This window comes from Xylocopa sonorina, chromosome 2, assembly GCF_050948175.1.
Source record: "Xylocopa sonorina isolate GNS202 chromosome 2, iyXylSono1_principal, whole genome shotgun sequence".
NCBI classification, from domain to species: Eukaryota; Metazoa; Arthropoda; class Insecta; order Hymenoptera; family Apidae; genus Xylocopa; species Xylocopa sonorina.
Window position 1 is genome coordinate 6222287 of NC_135194.1, and position 20171 is coordinate 6242457.

The following is a 20171-nucleotide window of genomic DNA, read 5'->3' on the forward strand; positions in this document are numbered from 1 at the left end:
GCCGACGTCCCCACCAATGAATTTTTCTCTTACCGTTACGTCATTTCTCTCTGATGTTTTTTTTATTTTAGTTTATGCAGTGTACACATACACTTACGTATGCATCCATTACTAACTATATATTTATATTCGTCATTATACAAAATATATTTTTATTTTATAGTTAATTATTACAATTTAAACATTATAACAATTTAAACTGAATTATTGAAATATCAGATTACTCGTAATAATAACAATTGGTTTGTTTATACATATAACTAATAATTTATAATTATAATATTCATATCAAATACAATATAAAAATATTAAATCTTTATGAATTTACTTAAATTGTTGAAATATTAACGTAAAGAAATTACTATATCGAAAATCTACCAAAAAAAGTACAAATTTTTATTTAAATAGGAAATATATAGGAATGTTTACAATATTTTGTTAGTTTCATTTTATGATATTTGCAATGGAATATTAAGCATTTTAACATATTTTCAACAACAATAATAGATTTCTCTTATATATTTATTTATGAATTACAGCACAGGAATTTGATTGTGCTGCTAACTTTTTAAAAAATCGTTTAATAATTAATAAATGTATGTATTCTGTTCATTGCTGTCAATACTTTATAAGTTACGCGAATGTAATAAATTTCTGAATTAATATATATTCTAATATAATAAATCTGCAAATTAATGTATTTAATGTATTGGAGGTCTATGTCATTGTTAACAAAAATAAGTGGTTCTTATTTATACTATCATACTAGTTTTATTATATTAAGGAAGTATAATTATAGTACAAGAATTTCTTTTTGTTTACAATATATATGTATAACTTTTCCACGCTCAATCCAATATGAAATTTTCGTGCGAATTATACATTAGGTCATCGTTAAATCTCATATCCTATAGTATTCGCATACGTTCTCCATTTGCTTGCTCCCACCAGTCCTGCGAAGAATATCCGTGGCGAGCGGCAGTTCGCTTCAGTTGGTTACCAGAACCGAACGGAACCGGTGCTAGTAATATTGGATAGACATTGAGACCGCTTTAAGAAAAGGTAAGAGCCACACCCCAAATACTTGTTGGTAGACACCGATCAATACAGTCTTCGGAATGGTACTGCAATAACATCTTGGCATTCACCTTAGTGCACGCGTCAAATACGTTTAATTATTGGTTCTTTCCTTCAAAGATATTTATATTAATCAATGAGGTCATTATACGTCTTATAACTTTGGAGTAACATAAGTAAAAATATGCTTCTGCATAAACATTATTCGTGAAATCAAATAAGAAACTGACACGTACTTATCTCTTACATTTAAGTGATCCATTTATAATACTCTGTGGTATTTAACTTTGGTTTCGTGGCACTAATAGAAAGTGCGTTATAAAGTAGCGCGTTAAACTAATAAAATTTCATATAAACCTACAATACTAATTTCCTTAATTGAATATACACATTTAATTGATTTCGCAAATTGTATCTTAGTTATTTAATATGGATTTGTCTTTTCCAGCTAATTTGAATAATGTCGGCTAGCCAGTACTACCATGTGCAGGTAATTATACAAAATTTACAACTTGTTGTGTATACATATATGTAATGTGAAAGAAATTAAAAATGAAAACAGTGTTTGTAGAGCGGTATTTCGATAAACTACTTCCGTAACTTTCGTGCAAGTTCTGTAGTGATCCGTGTAATACGATTAAAGTGTTCGAGGTCAGTGTAACTACGTTATTCAGGAACTGTTTTGCCACGCATTATTCGTTACTTAGATGGCTCTTTCTGGTAAGAGAATCAGGATTTGATTGTGTTATTTATCCAATTTGCTAGGTTGTATATTTCGCGATTTTTTTTTATTTCTCAAAGTAAAAAAACCTCAAAATGTCAATTGGCTGTTTATAAATAAATAATTTTTAATACTGTTTTGAATTATGAAAATATCATTGAGTTAAATGTATTTATGCATCTGTTCGTGAAAACTGTTTATTATAATTGCCCAAAAGTCCTTAAGTTCATTTTGATTTGTTTGCATTATATCGAAAAAGCCTTAGACAAATTGTTGAACAGCTATGAAATCAGACGAAAATCTGATATAAATATAGTAATAAACAATTTGTGCACTTTGAACGGAAAGTAATATAGCTCGTGTGTAGACTGAGAGTAACAACTAACTATAGTCTGTTAACATATTTCATGCACAGAGACAAAAATTTTGCATAACACATAGGAATCTCAAACTTAATCATGAATAAAGCACAACACTTTTATGCAACGTAAATTGTTTATTCGAGTAAGAAGTTTTATTCGTTATTGAAAGGACCTTTATTGGTGGGAATTTTAAGGATATCAACAGATAATCTCGAGTCTCCTTCGAGAACAATGATAGCAACGTAGTAGCAGTGTATTTAATTACAAATCAATATACTGTGTCTGACTGATATCAAGAGCTCGTGGATACTGTTAAGATATTTTATTATGTGCTGTCATATTTTTTAATCCCGAAAATATGTAATATTCGATATACACGTACACGCAAACCTTTTAAAAATGTTATTAATTCTTTAACTATGTACTATTTGCATATTTGAATTCATATGCACTTTAATTTTCGTAAGAAGTTTATTGGGTCGGATTGATAGTAACAGGATTACATGTAACATGGTGGGGAAATTAACATTAGCTGCGTAGTCGTCATATGTTTTAAGCTCAGTGTTGTTTCACGTGCAGATAAAGTAGGTTCCATTGCTGAAGGCGATTACACTCTATGCTTTATCGTTGCAAGTGCAAAATAAATATTTCTGTTTTGTTTGATCATTTATTGAAACTCTAATTTCTACTTTTATAAATCCGTAAAACAGTTTATATGAATTTTAGCAATTTTTTATTTACTTTAATGTCTAATCCTAATTTTTTCGTTTAAAATCATGAAACGTTTTTCTATCTTATCCGATAGAAAAGCAGAAAAGAAACAGGTTACAATTCTTTTTATTTGATACACATATACAAATATATATCCTTAAACAGTACTTTTTTTTTATATTGGATTATTAATCCAGTAATTATTAGTACCTCAGATATCTTTAAAACTACAAGTTTCACAGAAATTTTTGTTGATATAAAATTGCACAGTACAAAAGGGCCCATTCGTTGGCGAAAATAGTTTTTTTGTAAGTGGAGGTATGTCGGATATTTGTAGATCACCATCATTTTTTTTCGTAATACGATAGAGCATCTTAAAACGAGTTCAACGACCTGTAACATGAAGTCACTGAAGGTCATAGAAAATAAAGAAAGGCGATAATACTTACGATTTTGGTAATAAATGAAACATATGTATTGTACACAGTAGAGGAATGCGTAATGTTTACATGATAAGATTAGTATCGATAAATCGATCAGTCTGTTCCGACCGATGCCGAGCAGCAATAAACATGGGGTCTTCGAAAACTGAATTTATGACACGTTCATGACATCAATACCAATTTTATATTGGGTCTTTTACTAGAAGAATTACCTTCACTTATACGACATTGTTCATTGATTGCACGAGGGAAAGTGGATAAAAAATTTCGAAATCATTGGATTGGACGTGGCGGTCTAATATCATGGCCAGCTCTTTCATCAGATATAACACCTCTAGATTTCTTTCTGTGGGGAACACTGAAAGAGAAACTGTGCCCTTTGTACTGTGCAATTTTATATCAGCAAAAATGTTTGTGAAACTTATCGTTTCGAAGATATCTGAGGTGCTAATAGTTACCGCCCCACCCTGTATGTTGAACTTTGATGTGTGCAATCTTATTTGATTGAGTGAAAATCTTGTCTTTCGTTATAAAAATGGAAAGATATTTTAATTTATTAAAAGAAGCAATGAATGCATGAAATAATATGCAGGCTTTTTCTTTACAGGAACATGTATTGTAATTACAAGTTATTATTTTTTCGATATGTTTTTTAATGTTCCTGTTTGTTACCTACATATTGCACTACATTTATCATTGATACAACAAACATCTAAAATTTGCTAAGAATAATAATAACACCTGAAGGATAAATGTTTCTTATTTAACCATGTAATTTATAATTATTCAAGTCTTTTTTATTAAACTATTCAATTTTAATTCTATAACATCCTCAAAATATTGCAATATAATTAGAGATAAGAGAACATCAATAAGTAATGCTTAGTAATATCTGATTTATAATATACCAATGAATACTAAAAAATAGAAAATCTAAAAATATTCCAAATTATAATTGGACCTTAACGTTCTTTCTGTTATGTTCTATATTTATTTGATGTTTATTTCAGTAGTATTCACTTTTTAAAGTAAATGATGTAACGTTTGCGTACTGGCACTGAAGTTGCGTTACGAGATAGTTCTATTTTTTAGGAAGTCTTGAATTCTTAGCATCTACTAATTACTTAATTAGAAAAAAGTAACCTATTGATACCTAAAATAGATTCTAACAGTAATTTCAGTAAAATCAACAGTAATTTCTCATATTTTATACGTATGTCACAACTTGTATATTAAGTGTGGCGAATTAGCGGCTCATGAAACACACACACATACATTGAATACTTCATTTAAATGTACAGTGAAGTGAATTGGAAACATTGAATTAAAATATTTACTCAAAATTTTACTCGAATGCTCTATTCTGATCATTCATGTACATCTAGATATGCTTGATTCTCACGTGTCAGATATTCTTATTCTCCAATGCTCTCGTAGCCTAAAGATTTGATCTATAGAGTGTTTGTTACTTGGCTCACGTGCAGTGACTTGTTCGTTACTGGTTAAGAATAGAGTTGTCGTGATAAACGAAAAGCACGACCGACGTCTGGTCTAAAGGTAAAAGCCATAAAGAAAGCAGATAGTGGCATTAAACAAGTAGGATACACGTAATTATATCTCATACATTTTTAGATCGAACATTTTTTAGATAGGACATATATAAGAGGTCACTGGTTATTCATAAACAGATTGTCTCACCATGAAGCTCTTACTCTATACAGATGTGACTTCATTGTCATCACAGCTCTTGAGTAACGAGAGTTTCCAGTTACATACATATGCTTCCGAATGACTCGAATTTCGTCACGTTTGTAACACGTAGAGTATTGTTTCCATTCAGAATTACTGTATAGCGTAGTTAGTTAGAAGTTATCATTTGTCGATTTTTTTCATTAAATTGTTTGCTTCAGATGGGGAAGTCCACCTTTAAATAACCACCTTCTATTACAAGTGAAAAAAATGAAACAGATTGATATTTTTGTCCGATTATGATAAACATGTTGTAATAAACAAATAAAGAAATTATTATAATTTTTACTTACGTCAAATGAAATCCACGACATTCATACATCAAGCTTTTTTTGTGTCTTACTTAAAAATTATGGATCTTAAATGATTATGTATACTTAGCCATTGTTGGCTTAATTGGCAATTTTGCAGCTTTTTGGCGAGAATGTAATAAGTTACAACATATCTAAGCAACAAAGGATATGGTACTACTTAAATTAAAATATCTTTCTTTCATTCAAAATTGACCTTGATCTTCAAAATAAAGGTAAATTTTTCCAATTATGTCATATTCTACTTTTAAAGGATGATAAAAGTCTTTTAAAAAGCATGAGCTTCAAAGCAATCGTTTTATCAGAAATTGAGTTTAATTATTCAATCTAAAATTTTATTGAATTATGGAACTACTGCCATCCCCAGATTATTATCCAACAGTTCGACAGGATTGTTTTTCAAATTCGGTTAATGTATTGATAAAACATTATGGAATATAAAATTACTGGCTCTGTTTATTTCCTAGACTGTTTAACAAGTCTTATCTTTACTTTCTACATTTAGGCTTGTTAAATGAATTGTATGGAATAATACCGTGTAGGAGGTGACGTTATATTTCATTTACACATATTGATGTATTATCAGATCGTAGAAGATTAGTTAGCATATCTTCACATAATATGGCTAATCTAAAATCTATTTAATTTTTACTTTGAAGAACAAGCAAGAACTGAAAATCAGTATAAATAAAATAAACCAATCATGATTTACAAAATATGCCATTTTCCTATCGACGGATTTGTAATGATATAGGAACTAGAATGTAAAGTGTAAATGTTAAAATTGATGCACAAGCTTATTCGTTATAAAATATTAATCAAGATAGTTAGAATAGAAAGACAATCTTTTGGTTGTCCTTTGGTTGGATATAGATAAAAACTTTTTAAGATTTAAATAGCAATGATAAAATATTGTTTCAGATAGTTTACTTATACGTATTTTTTATTTTATATTATTTGTTTAGTGCACGCCAACGGTTTATCCCGCTGATCCTTTTAATCCAGAGGAAGATGCGGCACTCCTTCGAACTGCGATGAAAGGCTTTGGCACAGACGAACAGACAATAATCGATGTCCTTGCCCATCGTGGTATCGTACAACGACTCGAGATAGCTGATAAATTTAAAACAATGTATGGGAAGGATCTGATTTCTGAACTGAAATCGGAACTTGGTGGAAATTTTGAAAATGCAATTATAGCATTAATGACACCATTACCTGAATTTTACGCTAAAGAACTTCATAATGCAATTAGTGGAATGGGCACAGACGAAGGAGCTCTCATCGAAGTATTGGCATCCCTTAGTAATTATGGTATCAAGACGATATCTGCTGTCTATAAAGAACGTAAGTCTTTTCTTCTTTTACTAATCTTGCAAATAACCATAGATATAATAAGCGTTGCAAGCTTTCGATTGGAATATGTTTTAAAAAGAAGAGAAGAATTGTACTTAATGTATATTAAAACAATAAATACTAAATTAGAAAATGATTCAACTATGGAAACAATGCAATGACGAACCTTAAAAGGCATTTCTTGTATAGTGAATGGCATATAAAGTATTACAAATTATTTTTTGCAAAACTCTTACAGGTAATCGACGATTTTTTTTGTGGTTAAACAGTTAATAGAAGCGAATAATTTTTGTTATTTTCTTGAGGGGCAAAAAAATTATCACTATCATTTTTGTTATTTAAATAGCTCCTATCAAATCTAATAACATTCATTTAAAACAGTTTCTTTATTCCATATAATTGTATAGAGACGGTGCTTCTAGTAAATGCGAAAGGTGGAAAAAGCGTATTCTGCTTTGAAAACTATGTTATTAAATAGCTTAAGCTATGTCGGACTTTTCTTAAGTCTTGCACGAATATTGTTACAAATGTATATTATAAAGAAGATTATGATTGATCGCATGTAATCCATAATATAGCAATAGAATCAGTGTCCACAATAATATTATTAAAAGATAAGTACATGTTTACAACTAAACGAACAACTCTTTGTACTTTTAATGAAATAATACTGTTACATTTAAAAAAAATAGGAGAGGCGATTGTGGGTCTTAAATTACTTGCTTCTGCTAATTGTTTAATTAGAAAAAAATAACGTGTTGATATTTAGAACAGACTGTAAGAATGAAATTTATCACATCGTATAAGTATGTCACATCTTTTATCGTATTGACATTAGGTATGGCGAACTGATGGCTCACGGAACAATACGTATATAGTATGGCTTCTTCCCCTACTCATTCCATCAAAAATGACCTCTACTATTTGTCACCATAGTGTCTGGTCGCATTTCATGAGCTGCACGGCTTTTTGTTTTTTCGTGTTTACTCTACCTATTTGCGTATACAGAAAAGTAACTGTACAAATATGTACAACTTAGTTATCTAACTTGGTGTTGTACAATAATATTACAAATTAAATGAGATCACAGTAATTTTCCGCATTACAAAAATATTCAGACATTGTACATAATACAATATAAACTAAAATTAAATTTCTACTGCTTAGTAGCGTAACCTCTTTATAAACCCTGTCGCGTTTCGCCGCGTAGAATTTTGTATCGTCTCACTCTCTGGGTTCGTAAGGCCCAGATCTAATGCGATTACACACGACGCTGTCCGCCAACATAAATAGCTTGTTTCAGTTGCTTGGCACCTCCCGACCGTGTGAAAGTGTTCAAGCCAGTGACTGATGGTAGTTCGTTGTTTCTTTCACAATTCAACCTTTTTTGTAAGAGATTGGTCTTTTGACTGTTTCGTTCGTTCTTAAAATTTAGACTGTCTCGTTCGTTATTAGTCGACGACTGTTTCATACATTGTTAATCGTGATGATTGTTACGTCGGCTCGATAGTTTTTTGAGAGCTCCGTTTTGCTTACACCACACAGAATCAGATATGTTAAATTTAGATTCGTCAATGAAAATTACGTCACTCCACCATGACTCTTCCTTCAAAATCATTTTTTTTTTGCAAGAGTTAAACATTTCTCTTTATTTACTTTGCTGATATACAGTTTCCTTCTTGTGACCCTTCCATTATAACCATTTTCTTTAAATAATCGTCGAACTGTTTGTGCATTTCCAGATTTTCCAATTTCTTCTCGAAATACAGCTAATGCAGGGGTACTAGTTGTAGGTTTTTTTTCTATTTTTCGAATAATCGACCACTTTCCTGAAGTGACTCAATTTTGTTCTCGTTCTTACATTTAATCATGACATTTACTATCGTTCCAAGATTAAACATAGTGGCGATTTATCAACATGATCTTTTTTCCACAATTAAAAGTTACTAATTGACGAAGATTAAAAAAAATGTCTACATTTACGAGTTTTATGCCGTGATCCGTCCGAATGTTTAAGCAAGGCTCCAAAGAGGGACACTGCCGTAAGAAAATGCACGTGCCTCTCTTCGACCGCTCATTTGCCCTATTGTTTGATATTTCTTATAGACTTTCACTTTTTTTAGGCAATTCTGTCACCATGAATGGAATTATAAAGTTCACTTATGTTTGCAGTGTACGACAAAGATTTGGAGGATGATTTGAAGAGCGACACATCCGGCCACTTCAAAAGACTATTAGTTTCACTTTCATGCGTAAGTAATTTCTAACATCATTGTTAGATCTAAGACTTAATAACAACAGGAGATGATTTTTTATGTAAAACTAAATGAAAAATGTAATCAAATTTTTTTGTGTAATATTTTATTAAAATAGAAAATCAGTATTCAAAAATTTTCAAATGCGTAGATCATCATTGTTAATGTGATTTAAGAAAGGTATCGTTTTATCTCTTTATCGATTCACTTAATCGGATATAAAATATATACTACTGTATAATATAAAATGAACTATGCAATTAGCTCTGGTTGTACATATCTTAAGTTTAGTTAAAAATATAAAAAGGTTTATAATAATTTTGAGATTATAATAGCGATGGCCCAAGAAATGCAGCAATTATTTACGAAGACGAATGACCAGACTATAATGAATTCTGTCTATCGGTGTACGTCGGTGAGAGAATATGTGTTAGTTTTGTTGTTGCCTACATCGCAGATTATTTCTTGTTTACAACGATGTTTAAACCAATTTAAAACTATGTACATAACTGTATACATGTATATGCGAGGCTACAAGAAATATCGAGTTAATTAGAGTACTAATTTAACGCGAGTTAAATTAGAGTTTGGTTATCTTACAAGTTCCGGTCGCCATAAAGCGGCCGATTACGGTATATGTATTTATATACGTATTAGGTTGATGCAAAAGGAATGTCGGCTTTTAACCTTCATTTTTAAAGGACCATAATTTTTTTAATAAATTTTATTAATCAAAATAAGAACTATTAAAATCAGTAGAACGTTGTCAACGAGATAGAAGTGTATTTATGTCAGTCGCGTAAAATTTCGGGGTTCTGGAGGTGATGAAAGCGTTTAAGGCGTTGAAGGCATCGTCTTAGTTTTTCAAGCATTTCTCACGCAAGAAGTTATCGAGATGCTTGAAAAAATGGTAGTCGGTGGATGAGAGGTCGGGTGAGTATGGTGAATGGTCCAGAGTTTCATAGGCCAGCTCGTGCAGCTTTTGTCGCGTACATTACGCGGATCATTACAAAATCTTCGTCTTAGCTGCCTTTCAACCTCGTTGGAACTGATAGAGGAAAATTGCTCTTAATTGCTTTTCGTCTATCATTGCTAAAATGATTAAAATATAGCTATAATTAACATCAATCATATAATATTTACAATCAAGATGAAGATCAGATTCTAAGCTTTAAAATGATATATATATTGACAATATTTATTTTAAAATTTATTAAAATTTCAAAAATAAAGTCCAACCATAAAAAAACTGACATTCCTTTTGCATCAACCTAATAATATCAGATATTATTATAGCTTTGTGGCGGCACTCGCCACTAGAGAGACAGCACCGTTTACACTTTCCTGAAAGTACCCGATGACCCATCCTTTCCAATATATAGAAGTTCTGAACTGTCCCTAATATCCCAGTGTCTAAGGCAGGGCCTGCTAGGTAGCCTTACTGATGAGTCCACTAGCAGGCCCAGGACGAAACGTTCTTCCCCTCTCTTTTCCTTCTTTCTTTCTTCCTACATCTTTACAGCACAGCAAGCGCAGCCGCTTCAGCTTCATATTGTACAGAGGTGTAAACAGTTCTTTTATGCAAAACCAAAAATACTATACACAAACACTGTGCAGACTATAAACAGAAGATAAGCTCTGATGTGATGAGTAACCATGATTATAACAGGCTTTCACAGATGTACACTTATAGGTGGAATTCATTGTAATGGTTGCAATTTCCTTCTACAAATATCTCAAAAACTAAAGCCAAGTGATAGAATACATGCATAGAAAAAAGTTGTTGAAAATGTTAATTTGAAACTACCCGCTTTATATTTTATTATATTGAAGCAACTGTATAATTGTAGGGGATGAAGAAATACTTAAAATGTAAACATACCAATAGAAAACGCTAATTTGAATAAGGGTTTATCTTTACTGTACTCCTAAAGATAATTCACACTCAAAAATAGCATTGTTATTTTCTTAATAGAATTAAAATTGTATATTTTATCATATACTAGTATCAAATAAACAGATAAGCAATATCAGAAATACGTATTGTTTGCATAACGGTCAGTAATAGAAGAAAAATAAATAGGGTGACATGTTCTAATATAGAATATTATTTGTTATGCCTATACATTACCTATTTAGACAATTTTTATAAAAATACAAAGATTATGGTTTTATGGAAATTTCATGTTGTCTTGATTGGTAACAATTGTAATGATAATAATAATTAATAATGTACAACAATTTCTCTTAAATTACATTGTAGGCTAATAGAAATGAAAGTTCTGATGTCGACGATGAAGCTGCAATTCAAGATGCCGAAAGATTGCTTGAAGCTGGTGAAGGACAGTGGGGGACAGATGAAAGCACTTTTAATGCTATTCTTATTACTAAAAGTTATCCTCAGCTACGAAAGATTTTTAAAGAATACGAACGGCTTGCGGGCAGCAGTTTAGAAGACGCAATTAGAAGAGAATTTTCGGGATCCCTCGAAGATGGTTATCTTGCAGTCGGTAAGGAATATTAATGTTGTTTGACTTTTATTCGTCAGAATAATAGTTTTCTATGTATGGTAACCTATATAGCGCAGGATATTTTATAGATATTTAAGGATATTTGTTCAAGACGTTTTCAAACCATTAAAGCATCTTGAAAATGTCTAAATGTCCCACGTATTATATACAATAATACTATCTTTGTTACTTCTAAAGACATATTTAAAAATGTTCACGTTTCGATCATAGACAGGAAATGTTAGTAAAACGCATCAGAGAGTTTCTTTTAGGTTGCAGGCAGTACTTTAATATCTGGACCCACACCTATTGTATTTTCTGATACATTGTTAGGAAATGCATCAGCAGAGGAGTTCAACCTAAGTGCTCATTGCCACACTACATTGTCTGTAAACTTTTAGAACAATTTTGCTACTACACTTGAAGAAAGATTGCATATGACTAAATGGAACATTTGTTATGAGAAACAATTCTCGATTGAATATGTTTCATTACAGTAAATAGTTGTCGATTGCATATTTTTGAATGTCTCATGTATTATTACTGATTTCTGATATATACATTCACGAGCAAATATATCGACTCAACCTCCATATACGCACAAAAGGTAAATTTTTTCAAAAATAGTGCAGTCAATGGACAAAAAACATATTAGCTTTTAATTATTAGGCATTTAGCTTTAAATTGATACCAACATCATAAAAATTGGTCCATTATTTTTTAAATTATGTCATCTGAATTCCAATGAACAAAAAAAGCTAAAATATCCTTTTTTTTGGAAACGATGTTTTTAATAAATTAAAACCAAAAATTTGAATTTAACATTGAAAATTTATTTAATGTATTACATTCCAATACTTGGTGGTTATATACAGTGTGGGGCAGTAACTATTAGCATCTTAGATATCATCGAAACTATAAGTTTCACAGAAATTTTTGCTGATATAAAATTGCACAGTACGAAGGGGCCATCCGTTGGCGAAAATAGTTTTTTTTGTAAGTAGTGGTGTGTCAGATATTCGAAGGTCACCTTCATTTTTTTAAATGGATCGGTATGTTTTTGCTTCCGTTTTACGATAGAGCATCTTAACATAAGTTCAACGACCTGTAACATAAAACCATTGAATATCATAGAAAGTGGAGAAAAACGATAATAGTTATGGTTTTGGTAGTAAATGAAACATACGTATTTTAAACAGTAGAGGTATGCGTAATGTTTACCGTTTACATCATTGTGAATAAACACTGCTTGAAGGATATTTTAATAGTTTGCAGGATAAGTTAAACATGATAAGACTAGTATCAATAAATCGGTCAATCTGTTTCGACCGACGCTGAGTAACAATAGACGTGAGGTCTTCGAAAACTGAATTTATGATGCGTTCAAGACAAAGCGGCTATTTTTGAGATTAATATTTTTACCTTCAATAGTTAACGCTCGCGGACCTTGACCATTTTAATTAAATTCCGAACCTTTGACATCATCAATAGCTGAAAAGTAAATCTAAAAACTGACACAATCCGGCACGATGTATCCGTTTGAAGAGCAAGTCGATACTTCTTATTTATGAAATGCCAACAAAATTCACAAGCAACAGCGAATTATTGCAGCCTGTGCATCAATAAGTTCTAACATTATAAGACTTAGAAGTCAATCTATCATAAAAGGAATGCCATTACGCAATTTTATATTAGTAAAAATTTCTGTGAAACTTATAGTTTCAAAGATGTCTGAGGTGCTAATAGTTACTGCCCCACCCTTATAATGTTAAGAACCCATGTTAGACTCTACTTATATGTATCATACAGGGTGATTCACTACTCGTGTGACAAATTTTTACAGTTGATACTATACCTCAAATGCAACAAAAAAGTTCATACAAACCTAGGTCCGATTTGCAAAAATGGCAGAGAAAATGTTGATTTTTGTTTTTTCCAGAGAAACGGCAGTTTCACTTATATTATTGATTGTATTTTCCAAACCGTTGGTCCTACATGAAAATGACAAACAATACTGAAAAGAGCAATAAATTTGCTATTATAATAGTCCCTATTTTATCCTGAAACTCCAAAACAGGTGGAGTAATAAAAGTTTAAACTTATCTCAGGAGGCAAAATTTGTAAATACCAAAAACTTTGATCTCCTATTTAGGAAATTATTTTTAGACCTGGAGGGCAGCAAATTTCGCAAAAACTTTTTTATTCACTAAGATTTCTGATGATATTTTAACCTTAAACCTTAAAATCTTGATTTTAAAAATGAACATATTATTCATAAAAGTCAATACGTGTTTTTATATTTCTTAAATATTTAGTGTTTTTTGTTTGAACTGCATAAATATTTTGCCAAATATCGTAAAATACTATACTCTGCTATTAGGAAATCTTCGTTGATACTGTATCATAGCAGCTCAAGCATTCTTGTCGCAGAAACGATAAATAATAATGATATCAGTGCACTCTTAATTTGAGTACATCCGCGGTATTACCAACGAAAATGTATTACTCATCGACATTCTGAAAATGAGACTAACTCGCTTACTGAACGAAATTCATCGCAATAATGTATTTATAAACACTCTTGATACATTACACTAACTTACGATGTGTAAGCAATGAATTCATCTTTATATTTTCATGCTTTAGAAATATAATAATTTCTTTGGCTTCTCTCACTGATTTAAAAAAAAAAATGGAGTGAAATAGCCAAAACTCAGAAAAGCTGCAAATTTCTTACATAATCTCATTACAAAGTATTTACAGACCTATGATGATATAACATTCTTTATTATTTTTACTCATAGACCAAACTATAGTAAGGTTTGATCGTATAAAAGTGAAAACTATTTTGCATATGTATATATCTATAAGTACTACTAATGACCGTCTGTAGCTCATGTGTATATATATATATATATATATATATATATATATATATATATATATATATATATATATATATATATATATACCTTCATGCATATTCATTTAGATACAAACAAGACTATATTGTCAACTTCGATCATTAATCGTGCATAATATCTTATTTCGAAACATATACTGTTTCCACAATTGATCACCCTATGATATCTATGATATTCGTTATTATTATTTGATTTACCATGTTATATTAATATTAATAATGAAATTATCTTTGTTAGTTAATCAATAATTTAGGTTTCAAATGTAATGTGTGGAATGTTCTAGAAAAGAACTATCTATCGATTTGAATTAATCAATCTATTCAAATATCTTGTAATTGTCTTTAATTAATAAATATTCTACAATTCATTTTTTTAGTTTTTATGTATTACAGAATGAAAACGGTGGTAATAGCAATTATATTTTGTATTTATTTATTTTAGTGAAATGTGCACGAGACAAAACAGGATACTTTGCTGAAAGACTGTATAAGGCAATGCGTGGATTGGGAACCGATGATTCAACGTTAATACGAATAATCGTGGCTCGATCGGAAATCGATTTAGGAGATATTAAGGATGCTTATCAGAGAATTTATGGGCAATCGCTTGCAGGTGATATCGATGTAAGTCAAAAACACGATATATTATAATACTAACGTAATATTTCTGTAAATATATTTCTGCACTACTTATTTTTTACTTTTATTATTCACTAATACAAATCAAGGATACAGAAATAAAGACAGAATACGTGCATTTCCATTTTTCATTATTAATATGAAGTATTTGTTAAAAGTAAAAGTATTATGTCAAATAATGAATACATATATTATTAATTAATAATAATAAAAATTAAATTATATTATTATAAATAACAATAATGTATAATTGACAATAGCAGATGAAACGCTGTATTGTTGAATCGATGTCAGTCATGATTTTTTACAGAAATATTCACACTGAAATTTATTTTCACTAATGTAATGGTTCATAACCTATACCTAAATATGTATATATTGGATGTAGAAAGTATGTGTAATTTCAAAACATCTTTATATACTTTTGTATAGTCTGTTAATTAAGTTTTCTAAGACAACAAGTTATCTGCTGGCAACGCTAGACTAGAATTAGGTATTTACAGTAGTTTATAGCTATACGTCTAATTCTAATTTCATACAATTTATAAAGTAATTTATATATATGTATATAGCACAAGAATCACGTAATTCTTTTTTAATGATATTTAACTTGTCACTGTATTCGTTAATTAACTAAAATTGTTATTGACTTTAATAGTCCTAAAAATTATTATTGGAAAATTTGAGGAATACGTAGAGAAACTGCAATTATGGGGAAAATTGATCACCAACGATCCTAGACAGTATAAAAGTTTATCAGATATTTCCTGAATTACAAAAGTACCGAAACATTGTGTACAATACATTTATATAGGAATAGATTCAAAAAAAAGCTAGCGTGTAACTCAGAAATGAACATTTCTAGAAAATTAATTAATGGGTGAATCATTATTATAAAGAGATGTAAAAATGATGTAATTTAAATTAATTTATTTGTATAGTATTATATATAATTTCTTGTTGAATCATGAATTTTATAAAGAAGTAGTAAATATTTAAAATACTGTGTGAATTAAGCGCAAATGAGAATAAATGCTAATTCTAGATTTGATAAATGCTATATTCTCAAGAGAGAAAAATGCAAAAACACAAGACTGTGATGAAAACATTGTTTACTGTGAAATACAGTGATGATTTTACAATTGCTTTGTATATTATTGTCACAATTATACATATACCTTTATGGTATTACCGACAATTTTTTCCAGATCTCTCAAAAACCAACTTGTTATAAAATATTATGAAAGTGATCGAAATCGACAAAGAAAATATCATTCTGAATATATATTTATCTACCTCCTGTTTTTAAATAATTGACAACCATATTCCTTTTTTGAAGTAAAGTATATAAGAAAAACTCGTTGAGCTTGAAGAATGTTTTCACAAAGGAATGGTACAAAAATTCTTGTTCGGTTACAATCTATTCAATTAACGCATTGAAATACTTACGATTATATGCTAATTATATTTTATTGTTGTGAAATTATAACAAAAATGTCAATTACATTACTTTTTATTGAAATTTTTATATAGTAGCCTCGTCTGAATACTTTCTACACCCAGTGTACGTGTCGTAATTCATCATAAAGCACATCTTTCTGTAACAACACTGCTGTATCTTGGCTGGCTATAATGTTCGATAAATTTCAGGATGACTGCTCAGGAGACTACAAGAGACTCTTGCTTGCCCTACTTGGATGAATGTATTTCGTGTTGAACAATTCTTTTTGTTTTTAAAATATACTTTCATACCAGTGATGAAATTCTTCGCAACATTCCGCGAAGCTTTACAAAATATTTAACTTTATTTCACCCCAAATTAGACCAACAATTAGCAGTAATTATGGTACTTCGGTTACAACGTTTTGGTTTTCTTTTCCTTGATTGTTTATGTTGGTTTTATGAATTTGTCCATGAAATTATTTCGCTTGAACCGAAATAAATGACACTAATCTCCATGAGATCTGTTAAACAAACGATATCAGTACCTGTTTCGTTATACCACTGAACATTACCTATTCTATTTTGTTATTTAATGCGACTTTTCATAAGCCAGTCAACTAATTTCACTAATTAAGAATCGCTTTTGTAATACGCATGCATACATGTATATATAATGAATCTGAACATAAATATAATATAATTTGGCAATTATTATTAACATTGCTTAAATCCTTCCCACATTCTGTTTGCTTTTACAGAGTGACTGCGGTGAAGATTTTAAGCGACTTCTGATAGCACTTTTAAATTAAACAAATTCTTGGAAAGGATACATATACCTGTACCCAATTATATTTATTTTATCTAAGGGAAGCAACAATGACATCTCTAACATAATAATAATAATAATAATAATAATATGCATCTTGTATAACTGTAATAATTGTTATGTTTGCAATAAATTTTCATGTTCGCAAACAACTTTTTATTTATTGTAAATGGCAAAGCGACAACACATGTGTCTTCTTGTTTTCCAGAGTGATTGCAACGCTGAGTGGAAAAGACTTATGATTGCGATGTTGAATTAAAAAGGCATTTTAGTCTTGTTCGATGAGAGGTATAACTAACGTAACAAAAAAAGTAACATGTTGTAGGTAAAATACGATATATTAAAAAGGTGAAATAATCGTTTAAGATAATCAATCTTCTGCTCTGCGTCCAAAAGTGCCAACCTCTAGCCTGTAAAGCTGACAATCGGAACAAGTTTCATTTTTGTGGATGCGTGACTTCAGGGTTATCATTCAGTCTTAAGTATACACAAAAAAACAATATAATCGCGTCGCTCGGCATTTTTGGATACAGAATCAAACAAGTGCTATTGCACCGCTTAGCAATTTTCGATTCGGAAGCAACAAAGTGGCGTTCAACGAATAAAGACCATCAAATTTTCAATATTATAAATTATGGAAACAAATTATTGTGATACATCACAAAAAGACAGTATATCTAAGATATTGAATATATTTTGTTTTTATTTAATTACAACTCATTTTTTATAAAATATATGTATGAGAGATTATTTTTTGTTACGTACATATAAGTAATAGCATGTTTTTGAATGTATATACACACACTTTCTTTTTTTCCTCACATTTTTTTTTTCTTACAGATAGCGTATTTTATTTCCATATTGTGAAAGTTATGTTATACAAATGTGATTCGAAATACAAAAATATATGTATATGTCAATAAAAAAAATTGTCAGTTGATTCCTGTCAAACTTAATAAAATTTGATAAGTAAAAAAATTAGTGCTTTGTTCAAGCTAAATTTATTATGGGGATTAAAAGGTTTTATTATCTTTCATATCGTCACACCCTTGAAAATTATAATACTTGGTGAAAAGAATAATAACTGGAAAATTTCAGAATTATTAATCAAAAGCCATTTGTGGTGCATTTGTATAGAAAATTACAAATTTTAATTATTTTAGGCTCTTTATCTTAAAAAGTTTTAAAAAACATTTTTAATAAAAATATATGTAAAAAGTATGTAGTATTTATATACGACAGTCTACGATATGTTGAAAATCATTATATATTTTACTTGAGGGAAGATTTCTAAGCTTCAAATTTATATCAAACAATCTTATAAAGCGTACTTTGTGTCGCGTGACGGGTTAGAGGGTAATAAACGGAAACAGAAGTTTTGTATAATTATTTCAAAATTATATTATACTTTCATTATTAACAAAAGAAAGATTGTCGATAAACAATTCTACGTGTATACGTACATATATACAATACGTATATAACTATCGATACTCTTTAAGTGGGAACTTCACTCTGAAAACTTTTCTTCATCAATTTGACATGATTAAATTAATTTAACCGAAAGTTCAGATTGTATTGAAATCAGACGACTCGACAGGTTCATATATCTGTTTAATACAAAATTTCAGACATGAGTAAAGGAAATTCATTAGACGGAGAGAAAACAGCGGACGAGACAAATTCAATAAAAATTAGCAATTCTGTACTTCACAGATTAATATCTGGTAAATAACTATACTGATAATGCAAGCTATTTCTGTTTACATAAAAAAATGATATCGTATCGTACTATTTTATCTTTATCGTTTCTAAATAATCTAGATATTTTATAAAATTAAGCTTAAAACTTGCTTTACTTGCTTTTTAATATTTTTCATCATTTATGAAAATGCATTAAAAGATGTATTATATTTAGTTTGTTTTATTCTTTTTAATTAATATTTCATGTTTGTAATAATCATAAAACTAGAAGAGATTGTGGTTTAGTTTTTTATTTATTTTTTATTAATAATAATTATATATGCATTTTTTTAACACTCCTACTTAATTATTAAAAGGTGACGAAATCACTTGCAGAAGCTCAATAAAATAATGTAGTTTTTGTTCTTTCATGGACACGGTGTCCAATAAAAAATCATAGGATAATTTGTTTGATAGGCCACATTTTTTCTACATGACAAGAATTATGTTACATTTCAATCTTTTTTTACCGATTTCTCGTTTTAATAATAAAATGAAACTAAAACATAAAGAGCAGAAAATTTTTAGTGAAATAGGTAAAAGTCGGAAAAGTCGTGAAGATGTATATCTATATTTGCCCAGATAAATTATATAATGTAGATTATTATCTAATGATAATTATTAAGAAGAAAATATACTAAAGTAATAATTATCTCATTTAATATATTTTTGTTGAAAAAGCGATTTTTGCAAAGCTATTGTGTTGACAGAGTGGCAGCATTGACAAGAGTATTTTCAACGTTAAGGGTGTGAAAAATACGTGGTGTATAAATGACATAAATAAGGTAGGAGTAATGTTTTTTATTTTTAGTAAGGAATTTAGTTATATGAACATATTGTGAAAGTCCATTCAATTTCAGTTTATGTAATATATTCAAAAATAGGGATAGCTTTCAAAGATGATGCAGATGCGAACTAAATAAAAAATGAATGATAGGTAAAAATATATTATTTTAGATAAAAATTGGTTTGCTACTTTGGTATATTTCCTTACGTAAAAAGTGAAATTAAAAACGAATTAACGTCAAGGTATTGTTAACGAAGAAAAGCTTACGGACTATGAAAAATATTGGGCCGATAAATTAGCTGTTATCGATAAGGA

General features: G+C 29.7%; 1 protein-coding gene across 4 annotated transcripts; it reads left to right on the top strand.

Moving 5' to 3' along the window:
• The first annotated feature begins 968 nt into the window (after positions 1-968).
• LOC143432734 (annexin B9) lies at positions 969-17658 on the top strand. Of its 4 annotated transcripts, XR_013103057.1 has the most exons (8): positions 970-1062; positions 1526-1567; positions 6340-6721; positions 8903-8982; positions 11249-11495; positions 14861-15042; positions 16708-16903; positions 17259-17476. XR_013103057.1 is itself a non-coding variant. In XM_076909597.1 (7 exons), exons 2-7 carry the CDS (start codon positions 1538-1540, stop codon positions 17583-17585), a joined length of 972 nt encoding a protein of 323 aa, XP_076765712.1. In that variant the 5' UTR covers positions 969-1062; positions 1526-1537; the 3' UTR covers positions 17586-17658. The 4 variants fall into 4 exon arrangements, 3 of the variants coding, with proteins under 3 accessions (XP_076765712.1, XP_076765714.1, XP_076765711.1); XM_076909597.1 differs by lacking the exons at positions 16708-16903; positions 17259-17476 and adding an exon at positions 17535-17658 and having other exon boundaries at positions 969-1062; XM_076909599.1 differs by lacking the exon at positions 16708-16903 and having other exon boundaries at positions 969-1062.
• The last annotated feature ends 2513 nt before the right edge of the window (positions 17659-20171 follow it).

What these genes read in the sequence shown, in the direction of transcription:
- LOC143432734 (XM_076909597.1), top strand. Translation starts at nt 1,538, where the DNA reads ATGTCGGCTAGCCAGTACTACCATGTGCAG. An exon ending in GCCAGTACTACCATGTGCAG is followed by an intron (nt 1,568 to 6,339) that starts GTAATTATACAA and finishes TTATTTGTTTAG; the next exon opens with TGCACGCCAACGGTTTATCC. An exon ending in AGATGGTTATCTTGCAGTCG is followed by an intron (nt 11,496 to 14,860) that starts GTAAGGAATATT and finishes TATTTATTTTAG; the next exon opens with TGAAATGTGCACGAGACAAA.